Here is a 21,380-nt window from a genome sequence, read left to right as displayed (position 1 = left end):
AGAATCCAGTAAGAAAAATCTAAGTAATGTTGTTTATAATAAGAAGTGCATATCTCCAGCTTTCTGTGTCACCATGAGTTGGTGGACAACATTTCCTTTCCTCCTTTGCTTGACCTTTTACATTGAATAATATTGGGAAAAAATTTACAGTGTAAATTATTAAAATTACAGTGTGATGAAAACAAGTGGAATTAGATTTCTCTTTATGTAGTTTGGCAACTAATTGAATTTGCTAAATACTTAAAATAATTTGCAACTATTTTCCCTCTCCCAACTTGTTTCATTATTTATGAAATTCAGCTTTTTAATAACCTAAAGGGGGAGAATATCAAAAATGACAGCAGAGATCAAATAGTTGAAATCATATATGGTTCACTACCTCACCTATCTCTGTCTTTTCTACATGAAATCAAATTTTCTAAGATTTTTTACATTATTAGCATTTCAATCTTGGGAGACATTTATGGGGTTAAAATGGAGAGTGAAATAAATGGAAAGCTGAAATGTGATGCCTTCTGTTTCTGCTATATTGGAAGAGAATCAAATACTAAATAAGGCCTTTAGCAACGTGATATTTCTGGCCAAATGATGGATATCTTGACTTTTTGTTGTTACAAAAGGAAGCAATTTATTTAACTTCTTTCTTTCCTCCCATTCTTTCTGCCTTATTAGCCTCATTTCATTTTCATAAATTATCCCACTGAAAAAGGAAATGGTTAATTGAAGATTGCTTCCTTAAAAACATTATTTCTTGTCATTAACAGCTGCAACATATTGTAATATGTGTTATCCAAACACACTGTGATGCTTTAAAAATAATTTTAATGTTCTCAATTATTTTGCTCTAACTATTCACTTCAACCCATAAGAATTCATTATGCCAATTTAACAACTCACCCTTCTTGTCTACTAGTAATATTCATGACAAAAGTTTGTATTCAAAATCATTGCTTTCTAAGTATGAAAATAGTTTTAAATTGATTACAATGAGATTGCTTTCTTTCTGGAAAAATTACTTATTGGCATAGACATCGTTTAGAGATATAGGTGTCCCTGGAGATATGAGAATACATTCATATAATTTCTCAAATATCTTTCTCTTATTATCCCATATTTGAAATTTTTGATGTTGGAGTACACTTGATTAGTCATCATCATCTTCTACCATATCTCAAGTCAACTCTTTTAACATTATAAAACTTAACAAAGTTAGAAGACTTGAAATGTTTACAGTGCAATGATGTATTCTGTCATAATGAGGGTTATAAACCCTATGCCATTTTTAATTGATTAAACTCTTAATCATTTAGGTAATTATGATAACTGTGTCTTGAAAATGTCAAAGTTACATGAGATTTCAGCTTTTAAATGCAGAGTAAATTGTTACCTGGATTTGCCATTTAGCAAACATCAGCTAAGGGTTTACGACTACCTTGTGCCCAAATTGTGGAACGCAAAGTATGAGGGAGATAATCAGATTAATAAAAAATTGTAACAAATAAGACTACTTTTGCTCTAAAGATACATGTAAAAAGAGATTTTTTGAAAGCATAGAAGCAGTACTTATTTTTGATACAGATGAGAGAGCAGAATTGATGCTGGGAAGGAGTTCATAATTTGTCTTATTAGGGCTTCTCAGTAAAGGATTTTAATTTTTGAATAAACAGTTGAAACTATCACAAGAACAGCAATAATAATAATATCACCTCACATATTTATGACTACCTCTGTATCCAGGCAATGTACTATTATTTGTATGTAGATATATTTTAATAACAAAAAATATTTAAGGGGATTATAAAAAGTATATGTTATCTGTAATTGATAAGTGACCTAATATATTTCAGACAATTTGCAATTGTTTGATTAAAAGCAAAGATAGGATAAAGGCAGCAATAATGTCACACAGGCAAAGCAGATATACTGACAGAGAACAAAACCAGACATGTGACAAGAACATATTTACTAAGAAGTTATAAGGGTAAGACATAAATTTGTCGAATGGGTTTTTTCAGCCAATGTGGGGGGAGAAATATGATCAAGTGGTGAGTCACAAAGTTCATTAAAAAATTCAGTTGTTCAAGCGAATCTCAATAATTCCTAAAAACTAACATTAGAAAAATTTCCCAAAGATGAACACCATAGTCAGCAACATTGGGACATAAACACAGTGAGCGAATCCATAGAGTATTGCTTATGGGTTCCCTCAACATAGATAAGAGGGACCCCACTCAACAGGATTCAATAAAATCAATTATATCATGGGGTTAACACAATGTGTTTCATGTAAACTGCTCTTGGTTCAACTATAATCCAGAGAGAGATTTTAGATTAGATTTATCTGTATGTGCAAGATTTCATGTCCTTCAGGAAATCTTTAATCAACAATGTTTTCTCAGGTGAGCTTTTGATTTATATTGTGTATTTATGAGTTCAACAGTATATGCTCTGAAAAATACAGTGCAGCTATATTCTATCCCACCATTTCTATGCAGAGCTGTTTGCTTTAATAACAGTCAAAATGATAGTGTATTTGGCGTCCAAAAAAATTGAAAATCTAATAAGTTTAGAAGTCAAGAATCAAAATGTTGTTCCTGTTTGTTAAAAAAAAATTTTGAGAGAAGGGGAAGAACGAGACAGAGATGGGGGTAAAGGGGCATGGGGGGGAAGAAAGGAGGGAGAGAAGAAGAGAGAGAAAAACATATTGTTATTAGACCCCTAATGTTTCCTATGTTGTACAAAATTTACTCAAGTGGTTGGGATAGAAGGGTCAGAAAAGGGAATGGATATTTACTGAGTGCCTTCCAGTAGTCTATTGGGTGTAAGATCAGCTGAAGGATATATTGTACAACATGGGGAATATAGCCAATATTTGGTAGTAACTGTAAATGGAGTGTAACTGGTAAGAATTGTATAAAAATAAATTAAAAATTAAAAACTAAGATATTTATTGAGTATCTGTTTATAAGGTGTCAGGTGTGGAGAAATTAACAGAAAAAAAATGTTTACAGGGTGTGACATCAAAGCACCCAAATATATGAATGCTTGGCTGAGGCCACTTTAAATGAAAGTTCTGGTCCTAAATTAAAAGTTGCTGATAGAAACATTCTACTGCAGAGGAATTAGGAGAAGCAAGTGTATTCAGAAGATATTTAGTTTTTTTCCATTTTTTGGCAATGGTCGCAGAATCTAACAGAACATACAGTAGGAGACTCTGAAACCAAAGAAAGAGAGTAGTACCTCTGCATACTAAGACTGATAGTTAATATGACAGGACTTTTAGCTTCACTGCTTACTAACTAGAAGATTTTATTTTGCTTTCAATTTCGACAAAGGAGAGAAAGAAAGGGCCAACTTAGAGGGGAATGAATCCTTAAGGTATTGGCAAGAGTAGTTATTAAGGCACCAAGACAATGAACCAAATTCACCAGTTGTGCTTCTTATTCAGGTGGGAAAGTATCTGAATGTCATGATATTTCTTGAAGTCCATGGCCTATTGCTATATTAAACCAAAAACAACTTGGTATAAATTTATTAGATTCTACTATAGATAAGTAACAGATGAATATTTCTTAAATTCAAGAAACATTTACTACTAAGAGAATTCTTTTCTTTAATGGGCTTTGGGAAACATTTGCAGTCACCAGAGATCTTGGAGAGAAACTAAAAACTAAGCAGATTTCCCAAGACTCTAGAGGTGACAGAAAGCTCTCTATGGATCAGTTAGAATGATTAATTTAATTGAGAATACAAACAGTGACTTCTTTGACAATGTACCTAATAGATAATTTCATTTATATTAAGCTCTATTATTTTTTATTATACAAGTTACATTGCTTTTCTTATCTGTGTATCAACTAATGTACTGAAGGATTTATACAGATCTCTATGTTTGAGAGCAATAACTTATTTATACCTTAGATTTCTATAGATATCTATAGTAACTTGGACAAATTAGATGAGAGACAAGTCAAGTATTATCATAAATTTCTACAAGAAAACTAGACCTGAGAGGCATGGCTGGCGAGACAGAAGATACTGGTGGATAACCATACTGTTTGTCTCTAGATCCAGCTGATTTTCTTCTGTGTTATCATGCTGTCATATATCTGATGATTCAGTAATATGTAGATATTGAATGAAAAGTTACTTCCAAAAAGTAATAGGATTTCTTTTTTTAATTAAATATTTTTTTATGTTTTTATTTTATTGGAGTCAGAACACAACATGAAATCCACCCTCTTAATAAAATTTGAAGTATTGTTCACTGTAGGCATAATGTTGTATAGCAGATCTCAAGATCTCATTTATCTTGCATAACTAAAATGTTATACCCATTGACTAGCAACTCTCCATTCCCCTTTCCCCCCACCCCTAGCAACCACCATTCTACTATCTGCTTCTACGAGTATTTACTACTTTAAATACTTCATCTAAGTGGAATCATGCACTATTTGTTTTTCTGTGACTGGCTTATTTCACTTAGCATGTCTTCAAGTTTCATCTATGTTGTTACATATTGCAGAGTTCCACCTTTTTTAAGGTTGCATAATATTACAAGTAAAATAATTTCTAAATCAAAAGAAGTTTAAACTGCAGAACCATTAGCAGAAAAAAATGCATTTTATGTAAACTCTAAAGACCTCTGTGACAAGGCATTCTAATTATTCATGGTAGCTCCTGAATCGCAGATCTTCCAGCTCGTGTTGGACATAGACACTCAATTCATCTCTATCCAAGGAAGCAGATGTCTTGCAAACTAGCACAGCAACATGTGTCATATCTATTCAATCAAAGATACACTAATAATTTCAGAGGGAAAAGAAAAACACTACTATAGTGTATGTATATATTGACACACAAATATACATATTTCCAACATGAAATAAACTGTGACTTGGAATCAGTTAAATATTGTTTCTTTACATTTCACTCATTTCCTGTTTTTTATTATTTCTAGAGTATTGATCTTTTAAATAAAAAGAGATACTTCCCAGTATTAGAAGAGTTTTGTTTCACACCTAGAATAATAAAGGAAAAAACACTGGGATTGACATCCCTGGAGATAGCAAATGCAGGCAGAAGGTTGACTATAGGTAGGGTGAGAATAGGAGATGATGGCCATAGGCTGTGTACGGGAATTGGATGGAAGCAGGATTTTGGAAAGCTTTAAACTTAGAGCAAATCATACTGTCTGCGACAGACAGAAGTACTCAGATAGTTATAACAAGAGTAAAACTGTCAAAGTGATGCAAAAAAAGGGGGAAACATTTTTTTAATTAAAAATCTAGCTGAGTTTGAAGAAGAAAGCAAAAAATTTTCATTTGTCTACACTGTCAGCCTTCTATGCATGTGAAAATATATTTATTATTTTCTAAATTAATTTAATGAGTTCCAGATTGTACAGGATGTCATAATGGAAACAGGATTAAACAAAATAAGGAGTTTTTTTTCTCTAAATGAGTTTTACCTAGACGCCCCGTGGTGTACTTTTGATCTTAACTGTGTTTCATTTACCACATTGAAGGAGGTTACATAAAGGGTAAAATAATAGAAACTTAATCAGGAAACAGAATTTCTATTGCTGCATTTTATTATATACTCTTGCCGTATTCTTTAGCCTAATTCTTGAAAATAATAAAAGATGTGTCATTTTAAAATAAGGACAATTGAAACCACATTGCATTATAATTGTGCATCTTTCTTCTTAACCATCCCAAACATTTCACACCAATTGATCTTCAGATCAAACTTGTGGATTATTTAAGGGTTGTTGGTGGGGAGTATAAACTTCCTGAACTCTACCTTCTGTAAAATACTAGATAAATATTACTGGCTGGTAAATTTAATTTTACAGATGAAAAACAAACACAAAAAGGCAAAATTAAGTTCTCAGAAATGGACTCTTATTTCCAAAAACCCAATCGAATAACTTTTCTGCTGGAGAATTGTGGCAGAAATTCACTGGCACCATTAGTCAGGGCATAGAGTTTTACAATGAAAATAATATCTTGGAGAGTATTATCATGGCATATAAATGTATAGTTATACTGCACACATGACTGATTTTGTTAATGCTATTTTCTGGTAGACAAATCTCTGTATATGCTTTATATAACCCATACCGAAATAATTAGTCTATTCAGTAGACACTTGAATTCTGAAACCTTGTCATTTCTGCCATCTTCAATCAAATTGGAAAAGACTTCCAACTTGGCAACAAATTCATCTCCTGAATTTCTGAATAAATACTTTGGAAAGTTGAGTTTACTTCTCTAACATTTTCTCATTTCATTTCCTCATCACCGGCCAGATAATCACCATGGCCACAGCTTTGAAGAAAGAATCATCTATGGAGTAGAAAATAGTAGCACGTTCCTGGAATGCAGTCCAAAATCACAGCGAGCTCTGGTCTATTGGCAATTCCAGAGGCGAAATGAAGAGCGAAAAGAAGAGGTATAGGAAAGAAACTGACTGGATTAATTCTATATGACATATGCCGTTAAGAGATCCCAGCATGGTTGACTTGAGAGGGGAAAAAAAGTACTGTGAATATTTACTCTTTTCTTAACATACCAGTACTCATTCATTAAACAAGTATTAATTGAAGGCTGATTTTATGACAGGCTTTGTGATAGGAATTAGAGAAACAAAGGTGAACTGGTAAGAGTTTTGTCTCAGAAGCTGTTTGCGGATATATTTTAGACTTCTTTTTTCTTCCTGGAGTTATCTACAAAACAATTATGTTATCTACATATACAAGAAAAAAATCTAATCCTTCTACTAATTTTAACTTTTGTTCAATTAATTCTCTCCAAACATGTTTTCCTTTCTCCATTAACTTCCTTCTCAAATGGGAAGGGGCAGTTAAGGGAAAGGAGTAGTAGATTTTGGATAAAGGATCTGAGGTCCAGTTATGAACTCTGATGTGAACTGTGCATGTAGTTTTACACAAATCTTCCTACTCAATGGATCCATTTATTCCTCTGTAAAATTTTAAAAAAATATATACATAGAAAATCTCAGTGAGGACTCTGAGCCTTTAAAACTTCTTAAAAAGCATTAAATAGGGTAACCATAGTATGTAGGTGATTTGTGAGTGTACAGTGTGCAGACAATTTTACAAACATAATCTGAATGTAGAAGTAAAAGTCCTTCCGTTATCTCTTTTGACAGTTGAAGCAGTCTTCAAACATGTAATCACATCATATAAATGTTAAGGTTGATTTTATATATTACCAGCTTTGGCTTCCAGAGATCTCTTTTGTAAACTGTATTCAAAATAAAAGTGAGATTAGACATTAAATAGCCTATCTTCATGTCACATCTAAGACTTAGGAAACTGAATAACTAAGTAAGCATGCAATCCCGTGTTTTTTCTGGTTGCTCAACTGCTGAACTTCTTCTATTTTTCAAACCTTATTATTCTAATGCATTGTTTTCTAGTATCATGTTTCTGTATTTCCAATTACAATATTCAATGTTAACTTTCTCCTATATTTATATAGCTTATTTCAAATTTATAAAGTATATCTTTGTCCTTTCATCCCATTATCTTGATCACTTTAAATTATTATGAGAAATTCTATTAAGACAATAGACAGCAATATTTTGTTTTGCAATACTTCTTAAAAACAATTGGAAGAAATTTATAACTCTTTTCCCTGATAGGAAAATGCTGTCATTTCTCTTAAACTAGAAATTTTATTAACTATGAAAATGTGTCTCAGTACACAGCCTAAATTTTTGCTGAGACAGAGTTTGGAACCTATATTTCTTGTAAATATGTATGATTTTACTACATCTTTTCTTTTGCTAGATCAGAGTGGATGATCATATCATCAGGACCGAACAAGGCCTTCTATTGCGTAGTCTGCAGCGCAAGGATTCAGGCAATTACCTCTGTCATGCCGTGGAACACGGATTCATGCAAACCCTTCTTAAAGTGACCCTGGAAGTCATCGACACAGAGCATTTGGAAGAACTTCTTCATAAAGATGATGATGGAGATGGCTCTAAGACCAAAGAAATTTCCAACAGCATGACACCTAGCCAGAAGGTCTGGTACAGAGACTTCATGCAACTAATCAACCACCCCAATCTGAACACAATGGATGAGTTCTGCGAACAAGTTTGGAAAAGGGACCGAAAACAGCGACGGCAAAGGCCAGGACATACCCAAGGGAACAGTAACAAATGGAAGCACTTACAGGAAAATAAGAAAGGTAGAAACAGGAGGACCCACGAATTTGAGAGGGCACCCAGGAGTGTCTGAGCTGCATTACCTCTAGAAACCTCAAACAAGTAGAAACTTGCCTAGACAATAACTGGAAAAAATGCAATATACATGAACTTTTTTCATGGCATTATGTGGATGTTTACAATGGTGGGAAGTGCACCTGAATTCCACCAATTATAAGTTAAGTCCATGAGTAACTTTACTAACAGGCTTTCTTCCTAATACCAACACTTTTAGAGGTCAGGTGAATGCAGATGTTCACACTAGTGACTTAATATTTCCTATGAGATTTCACTATACAGGTTTCGCTTTCTTCTCTGCCTGAGAAATAAAAATGTCATTTGCCATGTTGCCATCTAAAGAAGAAAAACTGCATCAGCAAAGCCATTTTATTGAACTAGAAGTTTTAAACTGCATGGATTTACTAAGCTGATGAATATTCCAAAACACTGTTGGATTCAAGGATATTTTTTGTCTACCAGCACTCGTGTTTATATATACAGGAGGAGTAAAATGATACTGAATTAAACGGTCTGTGGAAATATGAAAAACATAAACCATCCATCATCCAGAAGAAAAATGGAATACACTGATCTACTACTGATGTCTTCTTCCAGCTTTGATCTAAAGATGTATTTTATTAAAACTATAATTTAAATGTACCATGACAAATATGCAGAAAAAATTAGCTCTTTTCTAAGCTAGAGTAGGTTTTTGTCTTACAATTATTGTGCTATGTAGTTTTTGTTTTTAAAAACTCCAATTGTGTGCTGCTTTTTTTAAAACGTTTTCAGTTTTGCAAGAGGAATAACCAATATTGTCCTAGAAACATATATACATCATTAACAACTAATTCCTAAAATCTGGATATAAATTATGCTTTATTTCTCTGAGGAATTAAAAAAAAAACACTTTCCCTTCTTCAAATATTATCTAAATTAATTAGAACCTGCATAATGTTCTTAGAAAAACAGAGCATTTAACCGGAAAAAAAAGAGAAGAAAGAAATAGATTTGTAAATGCATTTTCTTGTACCTAATGGATCAACAAAGAGAAAAGGAACTGCATATTTCATGCAACTAGTAAGCATTGGTTTAATTTAATGTTAATAGAAAATGTCTTAATTCTGCGCTTGTATTCCTGCCTGATATTTGAGACATAAAAACTCTATCTCGTGACTCCATTTGGAATTTTATCTGTCACTTAATTTTTTTGAGAAGAGGGAGATCAGTAATACTCAGAACAACCTCCTAAAAGCAAATTTCCCAACTCTGTTTACATTTTTATCAGCTGCCTCTTATCTCACCTTGTTTAAGACAATTATCTGTCTAAGGAACACATGACTCTTTTCAGGTCAATGGGAGTGACTTTTATACAAACTATTTTCCAGGACACGGCTCACACTTAAAACATGTAAAGCTCTTTGTCTCCTGCAACAACTTATAAAATAAGATAAAAGATTATTAATTAAGGGCTTGCCTGCTTCATTGTCCTAAGATGATTCTTTGAGAATCATTGACTTCAAGATGTATAAGACCTTCAGCATTGCAATGCAGCTTCTTTTGCACTGCACTCATCTTTCCAAGAATCCCTCTCTGGGTCCTTCGTCACGCACAAAAATGCAAAGGAAGCATCTTATTGCTAATTAATGAAAGCAGCATTGAAATTCTAACTCTAGCTGTCTTGGGATTCTAATTAACTCAGCATTAATTTCTCACCTCAGACTACAGTGAATTCTTTAAAAATTCTCTATCAGCTGAAATATTTCACAGATGGAAGCTCATGTTTCAGTTTTAATCATTACTTTGAATAAATGATTTTTTGACGTTTGTTTCAAATGGGAGCCTAAAAATATTCTACATTCAATTTTAGGCTCCAATGATCAATACAGTGTTACTTTTAGAAGTACATCCTCAAATTGTAGCTGAATTTTAAATTATTTGAAGGACAGACTCCTGTAGAGGAAAAAAAAAATGTTTGAGATATAAATCAAAGAACCAAGAGTGCTCCAAAAATAGGTCATTTAAAAATTTCTCATAGATTATCTTTACTAAAATTCAGTGTTGCATTTTATTCTAAATTTGCAACTGAAACATTTATTCGCAATAACAGAAGTATCATTTCTAATTAGTCCTCAAAAATAAAGGATTTGAAGGGGTAGAGATTGTATAACTTCAGGGGTGCCTTTCAATATCTGAATGCATTTTGTTTAGCATTATGAAATACCCATAGAGAGAATGTGTAGATTTCAACTAACAGAAACAAAAGCAAATCCACTGACATGTCTTTATAAATCATCAGGTCTGAGTTTTCGAAGAAAATTATAGATATAACATGCAGGTAAATAAGTCTTATTACAGTCATAATCTTCTGCCAATGTGTACTGAGGTGGGCAGTTTGCACAAAAAGTAATTAATGTCCCATTTAATTCAGTTCCAATAGACTTTGGCTTATGCATGTATCATCAGAGTTGAAACTTTGTTAAGAGACTCATGTGACCTTGAACAGATTATTACAGCAATCTTAAAATAGGAAAAAGGTACAGCACAGCAGAGAAATTATGGCCCATTTGAAATCAAACGCAAAATGTAAATGTACACTTACTGCTACATTTTATGTATTATTTAGTGATTTTCAGTGGTATGTGTTTAATATTTTTGCTACCTACACATTAGGCAAAAGAGATGTACATAATTTTGAAAAGAAGAGGAAAGACAGTGTAAAATGCAACTTTTTATAGGTACTCCATTTCAGTGTGTTCAACATCATCCTAAAATGCAAGATTTTCCCACATAGGTAACAAGGTGGCTTATGTGCTATTTAAGGGCAGAAGCTGTGTGCCCATTCAATCAGCATGTTTTTTGCCAGGTAGTAAATATGTTCCATATCTGTATCTATCATTGCATTTCAGATGGGAACTAGAAAACTGGAGAGAAAAATGTAATGAAACTGCTGCTGTAAATTATTCCTTTTAGCATGTATTCAGTTGCTAAATACACATTTCTTCAAAATATTTGAATTCAGATGTCTTTACTATTCCATGTAGCGTATAGTGTCAAGGAACATAAGTTTAGAAAAGGTTGAGAACCAAAGTCAGGTTGCTAGCAGATTTCTTCATTGTAGTCATCTGTAAACTGGGCTCTATACTTATGGAGATGATATGAATTTAATGCCCTTTAAATTAAATACTGTTATTTTGTGCCATACTTAAAAAGCAAATGTGGGGATGAAATTCTATAGTGTGTCATTAACATAATCAGTTTGGTTTCATTCTGGATCTACAAAGACGCCTGATAATTGTTATTGAAATTGCCTATCCTGAAGGTCATAAGTAAGCATTTTATTAATATGGAGTGGTTAGTGAAACATTTTGAAATCTTTGTTTTATGAATTCATTTTTTAAACACAATCTGTGTTCACTTTAATGGAAATCTATCAGGTTTCATGGTTTCAAAGACACACGTAACAAATTGGATTCAACATCAATGTTAAAATGTGTTAGAGATAAATTGGCCTAATGCCAAAGACATCATGCTTTTTATTTTAATTTTGTTTGTAATAATTATTTAAAGTCAATGTTAATGTTTGCAAAATACATGTTTCCATAAAGAAGAAAACATTTTTCGAAAAGTCTGCAAAATCCTATTAGTTTGATTTGTGACAATTTTTTAATTAAACAATAATTTAATTACTTTAATTAAAGTAATTAAATAAACATACTTTTTAAAGTTAATATACTAAGAGGACCTATACATGAAAGAGAGAAAGAAGCCACAGAAATGGTGCCTCATATAGTATGGCCATTTTCACAGTCAACCTGACCAAAGAAGACAGCTTGGTTTTCATTTCAAACATGCAAGCACACACAGGCAGAGGCAGAGGTACCAAATCAAACTAAACTAAAAAAAAAAAAAAAAAAAAAGGATTTTGAATATAAAGGATTTGGGCTTTTATTTTATTTTTTAACATCTTTTTTGGAGTATAATTGCTTTACAATGGTGTGTTACTTTCTGCTTTATAACAAAGTGAATCACTTATACATATACATATATCGCCATATCTCCTCCCACTTGCATCTCCCTCCCACCCTCCCTCCCTATCCCACCCCTCTAGGTGGTCACAAAGCACTGAGCTGATCTCCCTGTGGTATGTGGCTGCTTTCCACTAGCTATCTCTTTTACATTTGGCAGTGTATATATGTCCATGCCACTCTCTCACCTCATCCCAGCTTACACTTCCCCCTCCCTATGTCCTCAAGTCCATTTTCTACTGCTGCATCTTTATTCCTGTCCTGCCCCTAGGTTCTTCAGAACCTTTTTTTTTTTTTTCAGATTCCATGTATTTGTGTTAGCATACAGTATTTGTTTTTCTCTTTCTGACTTACTTCACTCTGTATAACAGACTCTAGGTCCATCCACCTCACTACAAATAACTCAATTTCGTTTCTTTTTATGGCTGAGTAATATTCCATTGTATCTACGTGCCACATCTTCTTTATCCATTCATCTGTTGATGGGCACTTAGGTTACTTCCATGTCCTGGCTATTGTAAATAGAGCTGCAGTGAACATGTGGTACATGACTTTTTGAATTATAGTTTTCTCAGGGTATATGCCGAGTAGTGGGATTGCTGGGTCGTATGGTAGTTCTATTTTTATTTTTTTAAGGAACCTCTGTACTGTTCTCCATAGTGGCTGTATCAACTTACATTCCCACCAACAGTGCAAGAGGGTTCCCTTTTCTCCACACCCTTTCCAGCATTTATTGTTTGTAGATTTTTTGATGATGGCCATTCTGACTGGTGTGAGGTGATACCTCATTGTAGGTTTGATTTGCGTTTCTCTAATTATTAGTGATGTTGAGCATCCTTTCATGTGTTTGTTGGCAATCTATATATCTTTGGAGAAATGTCTATTTGGGTCTTCTGCCCATTTTTGGATTGGGTTATTTGGTTTCCTGACATGTATGAGCTACATGAGCTGTTTGGTTTCCTGATACATATGAGCTAAATTTTGGAGATTAATCCTTTGTAAGTTGCTTCATTTGCAAATATTTTCTCCCATTCTGATGGTTGTCTTTTTTTTTTTTTTTTTTTTTTTTTTGTGGTACGCGGGCCTCTCACTGTTGTGGCCTCTCCCGTTGCGGAGCACAGGCTCTGGACGCGCAGGCTCAGCAGCCATGGCACACGGGCCCAGCCGCTCCGTGGCATGTGGGATCCTCCCGGACCGGGGCACGAACCCGTGTCCCCTGCGTCGGCAGGCGGACTCTCAACCACTGCGCCACCAGGGAAGTCCTGAGGGTTGTCTTTTTGTCTTGTTTATGGTTTCCTTTGCTGTGCAAAAACTTTTAAGTTTCATTAGGTCCCATTTGTCTATTTTTGTTTTTATTTCCATTATTCTAAGAGGTGGCTCAAAAAGGATCTTGCTGTGATTGATGTCATAGAGTGTTCTGCCTATGTTTTCCTCTAAGAGTTTTATAGTGTCTGGCCTTACATTTAGGTCTTTAATCCGTTTTGAGTTTATTTTTGTGTATGCTGTAAGGGAGTGTTCTAATTTCATTCTTTTACATGTAGCTGTCCAGTTTTCCCAGCACCATTTATTTAAGAGGCTGTCTTTTCTCCATTGTATATTCTTGCCTCCTTTATAAAAAATAAGGTGACCATATGTGTGTGTGTTTATCTCTGAGCTTTCCATCCTGTTGCATTGATCTATATTTCTGTTTTTGTGCCAGAACCATATTGTCTTGATTACTGTAGCTTTGTAGTATAGTCTGAAGGCTGGGAGCCTGATTCCTCCAGCTCCGTTTTTCTTTCTCAAGATTTCTTTGGCTATTCGGGGTCTTCTGTGTCTCCATACAAATTTTAAGATTTTTTGTTCTACTTCTGTGAAAAATGCCATTGGTAGTTTGATAGGGATGCATTGAATCAGTAGATTGCTTTGGGTAGAATAGTCATTTTCACAGTGTTCATTCTTCCAATCCAAGAACATGGTATGTCTTTCCATCTGTTTGTATCATCTTTAACTTCTAAAGAAATTAATCAGTGTCTTATAGTTTTCTGCATACAGATCTTTTGTGTCCTTAGGTAAGTTTATTCCTAGGTATGTTATTCTTTTTGTTGCAGTGGTAAATGGGAGTGTTTCCTTAATTTCTCTTTCAGGTTTTTCAATATTAGTGTATAGGAATGGAAGAGATTTCTGTGCATTAATTTTGTATCCTGCAACCAGATTCATTGATTAGCTCCAGTAGTTTTCTGGTAGCATCTTTAGGATTCTCTATGTATATGATCATGTCATCTGCAAACAGTGAGAGCTTTACTTCTTCTTTTCCAGTTTGTATTTCTTTTTCTTCTCTGATCACCATGGCTAGGACCTCCAAAACTATGTTGAATAATAGTGGTGAGAGTGGACATCCTTGTCTTGTTCCTGATCTTGGAGGAAATGATTTCAGTTTTCCACCATTGAGACTGACGTTTGGTTTTTGTTTGTTGTATATGGCCTTTAATATGTTGAGGTAGGTTCTCTCTATGCTCACTTTCTGGAGAGTTTTTATCATAAATGGGTGTTGAATTTTGTCAAAAGCTTTTTCTGCATCTATTGAGATGATCATATGGTTTTTATCCTTCATTTTGTTAATATGGGGTATCACATTGATTGATTTGCGTATATTGAAGAACCCTTGCATTCCTAGGATAACCCCCACTTGATTATGGTGTATGATCCTTTTAATGTGCTGTTGGATTCTGTTTGCTAGTATTTTGTTGAATATTTTTGCGTCTATGTTCATCTGTGATATTGTTCTTTAGTTTTCCTTTTTTGAGACATCTTTGGTTTTTGTATCAGGGTGATGGTGGCCTCGTAGAATGAGTTTGGGAGTGTTCCTCCCTTTGCTGTATTTTGGAAGAGTTTGAGAATATAGGTGTTAGCTCTTCTCTAAATGTTTGATAGAATTCACCTGTGAAGCCATCTGGTCCTGGGCTTTTGTTTGTTGGAAGATTTTTAATCACAGTATCAATTTCAGTGCTTGTGATTGGTCTGTTTATACTTTCTGTTTCTTCCCAGTTCAGTCTCAGAACGTTGTGCTTTTCTTAGAATTTGTCGATTTCTTCCAGGTTGTCCATTTTGTTGGCATATAGTTGCTTGTAGTAATGTCTCATGATCCTTTGTATTTCTGCAGTGTCAGTTGTTACTTCTCCTTTTTCATTTCTAATTCTATTGATTTGAGTCTTCTCCCTTTTTTTCTTGATGAATCTGGCTAATGGTTTATCAATTTTGTTTATCCTCTCAAAGAACAAGCTTTTAGTTTTATTGATCTTTGCTATTGTTTCCTTCATTTCTTTTTCACTGATTTCTGATCTGATCTTTATGATTTCTTTCCTTCTGCTAACTTTGAATGGTTTTTTGTTCTTCTTTCTCTAATTGCTTTAGCTGTAAGGTTAGGTTGTCTATTTGAGATGATTCTTGAGGTAGGATTGTAATGCTATAAACTTCCCTCTTAGAACTGCTTTTGCTGCATCCCGTAGGTTTTGGGTCATCATGTTTTCATTGTCATTTGTTTCTAGGTATTTTTTTATTTCCTCTTTGATTTCTTCAGTGATCTCTTGGTTATTTAGTAGTGTATTGTTTAGCCTCCATGTGTTTGTATTTTTTTACAGATTTTTTCCTGTAATTGATATCTAATCTCATAGCATTGTGGTTGGGAAAGATACTTGATATGATTTCAGTTTTCTTAAATTTACCAAGGCTTGATTTGTGACCCAAGATATGATCTACACTTGAGAATGTTCCATGAGCATTTGAGAAGAATGTGTATTCTGTTGTTTTTGGATGGAATGTCCTATAAATATCAATTAAGTCCATCTTGTTTAATGTATCATTTAAAGCTTGTGTTTATTTATTTATTTTCATTTTGGATGATCTGTCCATTGGTGAAAGTGGGGTGTTAAAGTCCCCTACTATGATTGTGTTTCTGTCAATTTCCCCTTTTATGGCTGTTCACATTTGCCTGATGTATTGAGGTGCTCCTGTGTTGGGTGCATAAATATTTACAATGGTTATATCTTCATTCTGGATTGATCCCTTGATCATTATGTAGTGTCCTTCTTTGTCTCTTGTAATCGTCTTTATTTTAAAGTCTATTTTGTCTGATATGAGAATTGCTACTCCAGCTTTCTTTTGATTTCCATTTGCATGGAATATCTTTTTCCATCCCCTCACTTTTAGTTTGTATGTGTCCCTAGGTCTGAAGCGGGTCTCTTGTAGACAGCATATATACGGGTCTTGTTTTTGTATCCATTCAGCCAGTCTATGTCTTTTGGTTGGAGCATTTAATCCATTTACATTTAAGGTAGTTATCAATATGTATGTTCCTGTTACCATTTTCTTAATTGTTTTTAGTTTGTTATTGTAGGTCTTTTCCTTGTCTTGTGTTTCCTGCCTAGAGAAGTTCCCTTAGCATTTGTTGTAGACCTGGTCTGGTGGTGCTGAATTCTCTTAGCTTTTGCTTGTCTATACAGGTTTTAATTTCTCCGTTTAATCTGAAGGAGATCCTTGCTGAGTAGAGTTATCTTGTTTGTAGCTTTTTCCCTTTCATCACTTTAAATATGTCCTGCCACTCCCTTCTGGCAGAGTTTCTGCTGATAGATCAGCTGTTAACCTTATGGGGATTCCCTTGTATGTTATTTGTTGCTTTTCCCTTGCTGCTTTTAATATTTTTTCTTTGTATTTAATTTTTGATAGTTTGATTAATATGTCTTGGCATGTTTCTCCTTGGATTTATTGTGCATGGGACTTTTTGCGCTTCCTGGACTTGATTGACTATTTCCTTTCCCATATTAGGGAAGTTTTCAACTATAATCTCTTCGGGTATTTTCTCAGTCCCTTTCTTTTTGTCTTCTTCTTCTGGGACCCCTATAATTCGAATGTTGTTCCATTTAATGTTGTCCCAGAGGTATCTGAGACTGTCCTCAATTCTTTTCATTCTTTTTTCTTTATTCTGCTGTGAGTTATTTTTTTCCACTATTTTATCTTCCAGGTCACTTATCCGTTCTTCTTTCTCAGTTATTCTGCTATTGTTTCCTTCTAGAGAATTTTTAATTTCATTTATTGTGTTGTTCATCATTGTTTTTTTGCTCTTTAGTTCTTCTAGGTCCTTGCTAAACATTTCCTGTATTTTCTCCATTCTGTTTCCCAGATTTTGGATCATCTTTACTATCATTACTCTGAATTCCTTTTCGGGTAGACTGCCTATTTCCTCTTCATTTGTTTGGTCTGCTGGGTTTTTACCTTGCTCCTTCATCTGCTGTGTGTTTCTCTGTCTTCTCATTTTGCTTCACTTACTGTGTTTGGGGTCTCCTTTTCACAGGTTGCAGGTTCATAGTTCCTGTTGTTTTTGGTGTCTGCCCCCAGAGGGTAAGGTTGGTTCAGTGGGTTTTGTAGGTTTCCTGGTGAAGGTGACTGGTGCCTGTTTTCTGGTGGATGAGGCTGTATCTTGTCTTTCTAATGGGCAGGACCACATCTGGTGGTGTGTTTTGGAGTGTCTGTGAACTTACTATGATTTTAGGCAGCCTCTCTGCTAATGGGTGGGGTTGTGTTCCTGTCTTGCTAGTTGTTTGGCATAGGGTGTCCAGCACTGTAGCTTGCTGGTCGTTGAGTGGAGCTGGGTCTTAGCATTGAGATGGACATCTCTTTGAGAGCTTTCGGCGTTTGATATTACTTGGAGCCAGGAGGTCTCTGGTGGACCAGTGTCCTGAACTCGGCTCTCTCACCTCAGAAGCACAGACCTGACACCCGGCTGGAGCACCAAGACCCAGCTGATAATAAAGAAGTATACAGGGAGAGATCAGGATGGATCCTGTGCAGAGGAACTTCTGACTCTGTGAAATTGGGGTAAACCACACTCCCAGCATGTGGACATGCTCACCAACTTCAAAGCTCTCCTACTTGGGCTTTTAGACATTTTGTTATTGAGAACTGGATTCCTACCCTTTCTATTAAATTCTACTAATAGGTCTTGTCTACCTGCTATGTGCTAAGCACTGGTGGGTGATGAGGACGCTAACATGAATGTGGCATAACCCTTGTCCTCAAGAGCTCCCAATGAAATAAAGAAAACATTGTAATATGACTTACCATCATCTTATCTGGCCAAGCTTTCCAGATCCTCCCATTCTTACATTGAACTAACCATCTTCTCTGCACTGAATCTGTGCCTTGTATACAATTTTTATTGCCACACTTATCACAAGAGTGTAACTTCTTTGTTTACAGCCCTGTCACCTTTTCTAGACTGTGAGCTCCTTGAAGGCAGGGTTTGTATCTAATTTATCTCTGCCCTCAGTGCCTAGCATGATGACTGACACAGGGAAGGATCTCTTTATATTGTTGCAGGAAAGAATCAGGTTACACTGTGATGAGTGCCAAATGCAAACTCATAATAAAAGTGCTCTGGGGCTGGCCAGCTTTCCCAACACCATTTGCTGAAGAGACTGTCTTTTCTCCATTGCATATTCTTGCCTCCTTTTTTGAAGATTAATCATAGGTGTGTGGATTTATTCCTGGGCTATCTATTCTGTTCCATTGATCTACATGTCTGTTTTTGTGCCAATACCATGCTGTTCTGATTACTGTAGCTTTGTAGTGTTGTCTGAAGTCTGAGAGGGTTATTCCTCCAGCTTTGTTTTCCTCAGGATTGCTTTTGCAATTCTGGGTCTTTTGTGGTTCCATATAAGTTTTAGGATTATTTGTTGCAGTTCCGTGAAAAATGTCATGGGTAATTTGATAGGGATCACATTAAATCTGTAGATTGCTTAAGGTAGTATGGCCATTTTAACAATATTAATCTTCCAATCCAAGAGCATGGGATATCTCTCCATTTCTTTGAATCATTGTCGGTTTCCATTATCAATGTTTTATAGTTCTCAGCATGTAGGTCTTTCAGCTCCTTGGTTAGGTTTATTCCTAGGTATTTTATTTTTTGACCTGAATTTTAAATGGGATTGTTTTACTTTCTCATATTAATTGTTAGTATAAAGAAATGCAACAGATTTCTGTATATTAATCTTGTATCCTGCTACCTTGCTAAATTCATTTATTCTAATAGTTTTTAATGTGTCGTGTTTAAGGTTTTCTGTATAGAGTATCATGTCATCTGCATATAACAACAGTTTTACCTCTTCCTTTCCAATTTGGACACCTTTTATTTCCTTTTCTAGAACACTCCCTCACACTGTATACAAAAATAAACTCAAAATGGTTTAAAGACCTAAATATAAGACATGACACCATAAAACTCCTAGAAGAGAACATAAGCAAAACATTCTCTGACATAAATTATAGCAATATTTTCTTAGATCATTCTCCCAAGGCTAAAGAATTAAAAGCAAAAATAAACAGGTGGAAGCTAATCAAACTTAATAGCTTTTGCACAGCAAAGGAAACCATCAACAAAATGAAAACCTATGGAATGGAAGAAAATATTTGCAAACAATGTGACTAACAATGGGTTAATAGCCAAAACATACAAACAGCTCATACAACTCAATATTGGAAGAGCAAACAATCAAAAAATGGGCAGATGGGCTTCCCTGGTGGCGCAGTGGTTGAGAGTCTGCCTACCAATGCAGGGGACACAGGTTCATGCCCCGGTCCGGGAAGATCCCACATGCCGCGGAGCAGCTGGGCCTGTGAGCCATGGCTGCTGAGCCTGCGCGTCTGGAGCCTATGCTGTGCAACGGGAGAGGCCACAACAGTGAGATGCCCACGTACCGCCCCCCCCCAAAAAAGGGCAGAAGACTTAAGTAGATATTTCTCCAAAGAAGACATAGAGATGGTCAACAGGCACATGAAAAGATGCTCAACATCGCTAATTATTAGAGAAATACAAATCAAAACCACAATGAGGTATCACCTCACATGGGTCAGAATAGCCATCATCAAAAAGTCTAAAAATAATGCTGGAGAGCGTATGGGGAAAAGGGAACCCTCCTGCACTATTGGTGGGAATGTAAATTGGTGCAGCCACTATGGAGAACAGTATGGAGGTTCCTTACAAAACTAAAAATAGAGTTACTATATAATCCAGTAATCCCACTTCTGGGCATATATCCAGAAAAGATGAAAACTCTAATTCGAAAAGATACATGCACCCCAGTGTTCATAGTAGCACTATTTACAATAGCCAAGACATGGAAATAACCCAAGTGCCCATCAACAGACGATTGGTTTAAGAAGATATGGCATACACACACAATGGAGTATTACTCAGCCATAACAAAGAATGAAATAATGTCATTTGCAGCAACATGAATGGACCTAGAGGTTATCATTCTAAGTGAAGTAAATCAAACAGAAAAGACAAGTATTATACCACTTATATGTGGAATCTAAAAATAATACAAATGAATTTATTTACAGAACGGAAACAGACTCACAGACTTCAAAAACAAACTTACAGTTACCAAAGGGGAAATGGAGGGGGGAAGAGGGATAAATTAGGAGTATGGAATTAACAGACACTACTATATATAAAATTGATAAGCAACAAGGATTCTCTGTATAACACAAAGAATTATATTCAACATCTTGTGATAACCTATAATGGAAAAGAATCTGAAATATATATATAAAACTGAATCACTTTGCTCTACACCTCAAACTAACACAATATTGTAAACAAATATACTTCAGATTTTGGGGTTTTTTTTAAAAGTGTTATGGGATCAAAGAGGAGGGAAGAATTAATTTGGTGAGAGAGATCATGGAAAGCTTCAGAAAAGAAGTGACACAAGCTATGAAATGAAATATAAGACAGATTTGCCCAGATGAAGTAAAAGAAGTCAGTCTGGGCAGAAGGAATAAGGAGATTGGAAGAAAGTTATGAAAAATGCTTTTATTTTGAGAACAAGTATTCCAAATGGAAAGAGCATGGAATTCATAAAGAAAAGTAAAATGTCCCACTATTATGAGTTAAAATAGTTCAATTTGTTTGGTTTTTACTGGATTTTGGTTTTTTGTCCTCTATTTGTAGCTCATATTCTCATCACTGGCACATGGTGTCATTCAGTCTGCTTCTTTATACACCCTACCCACCCTTCGCTCTCCCTACCTATCTTCCCTCTTAACGTTGACCTCTTTTGTCTTTACTCA

General features: G+C 34.9%; 1 protein-coding gene across 4 annotated transcripts in view; it reads left to right on the top strand.

Annotated features, from left to right (window-relative positions):
- The window catches only part of SEMA3A (semaphorin 3A), a 504,012-nt gene extending 492,247 nt beyond the window's left edge, over positions 1-11,765 (top strand). For all 4 annotated transcript variants that reach the window (XM_082632321.1, XM_082632319.1, XM_082632318.1 and 1 more), the window contains 2 exons: positions 6,314-6,456; positions 7,820-11,765. In XM_082632321.1, coding sequence (XP_082488447.1) covers positions 6,314-6,456; positions 7,820-8,275 — 599 coding nt within the window. In that variant the 3' untranslated portion in view covers positions 8,276-11,765. The remainder of the gene's footprint in view (positions 1-6,313; positions 6,457-7,819) is intronic.
- Positions 11,766-21,380: the final 9,615 nt, after the last annotated feature.

This window comes from Mesoplodon mirus (assembly GCF_964341445.2).
Source record: "Mesoplodon mirus genome assembly, chromosome: 9".
Lineage (NCBI taxonomy): Eukaryota > Metazoa > Chordata > Mammalia > Artiodactyla > Ziphiidae > Mesoplodon > Mesoplodon mirus.
The sequence above is the reverse complement of the archived record's forward strand: the minus strand, read 5'-3'. Positions and strand labels throughout refer to the sequence as shown.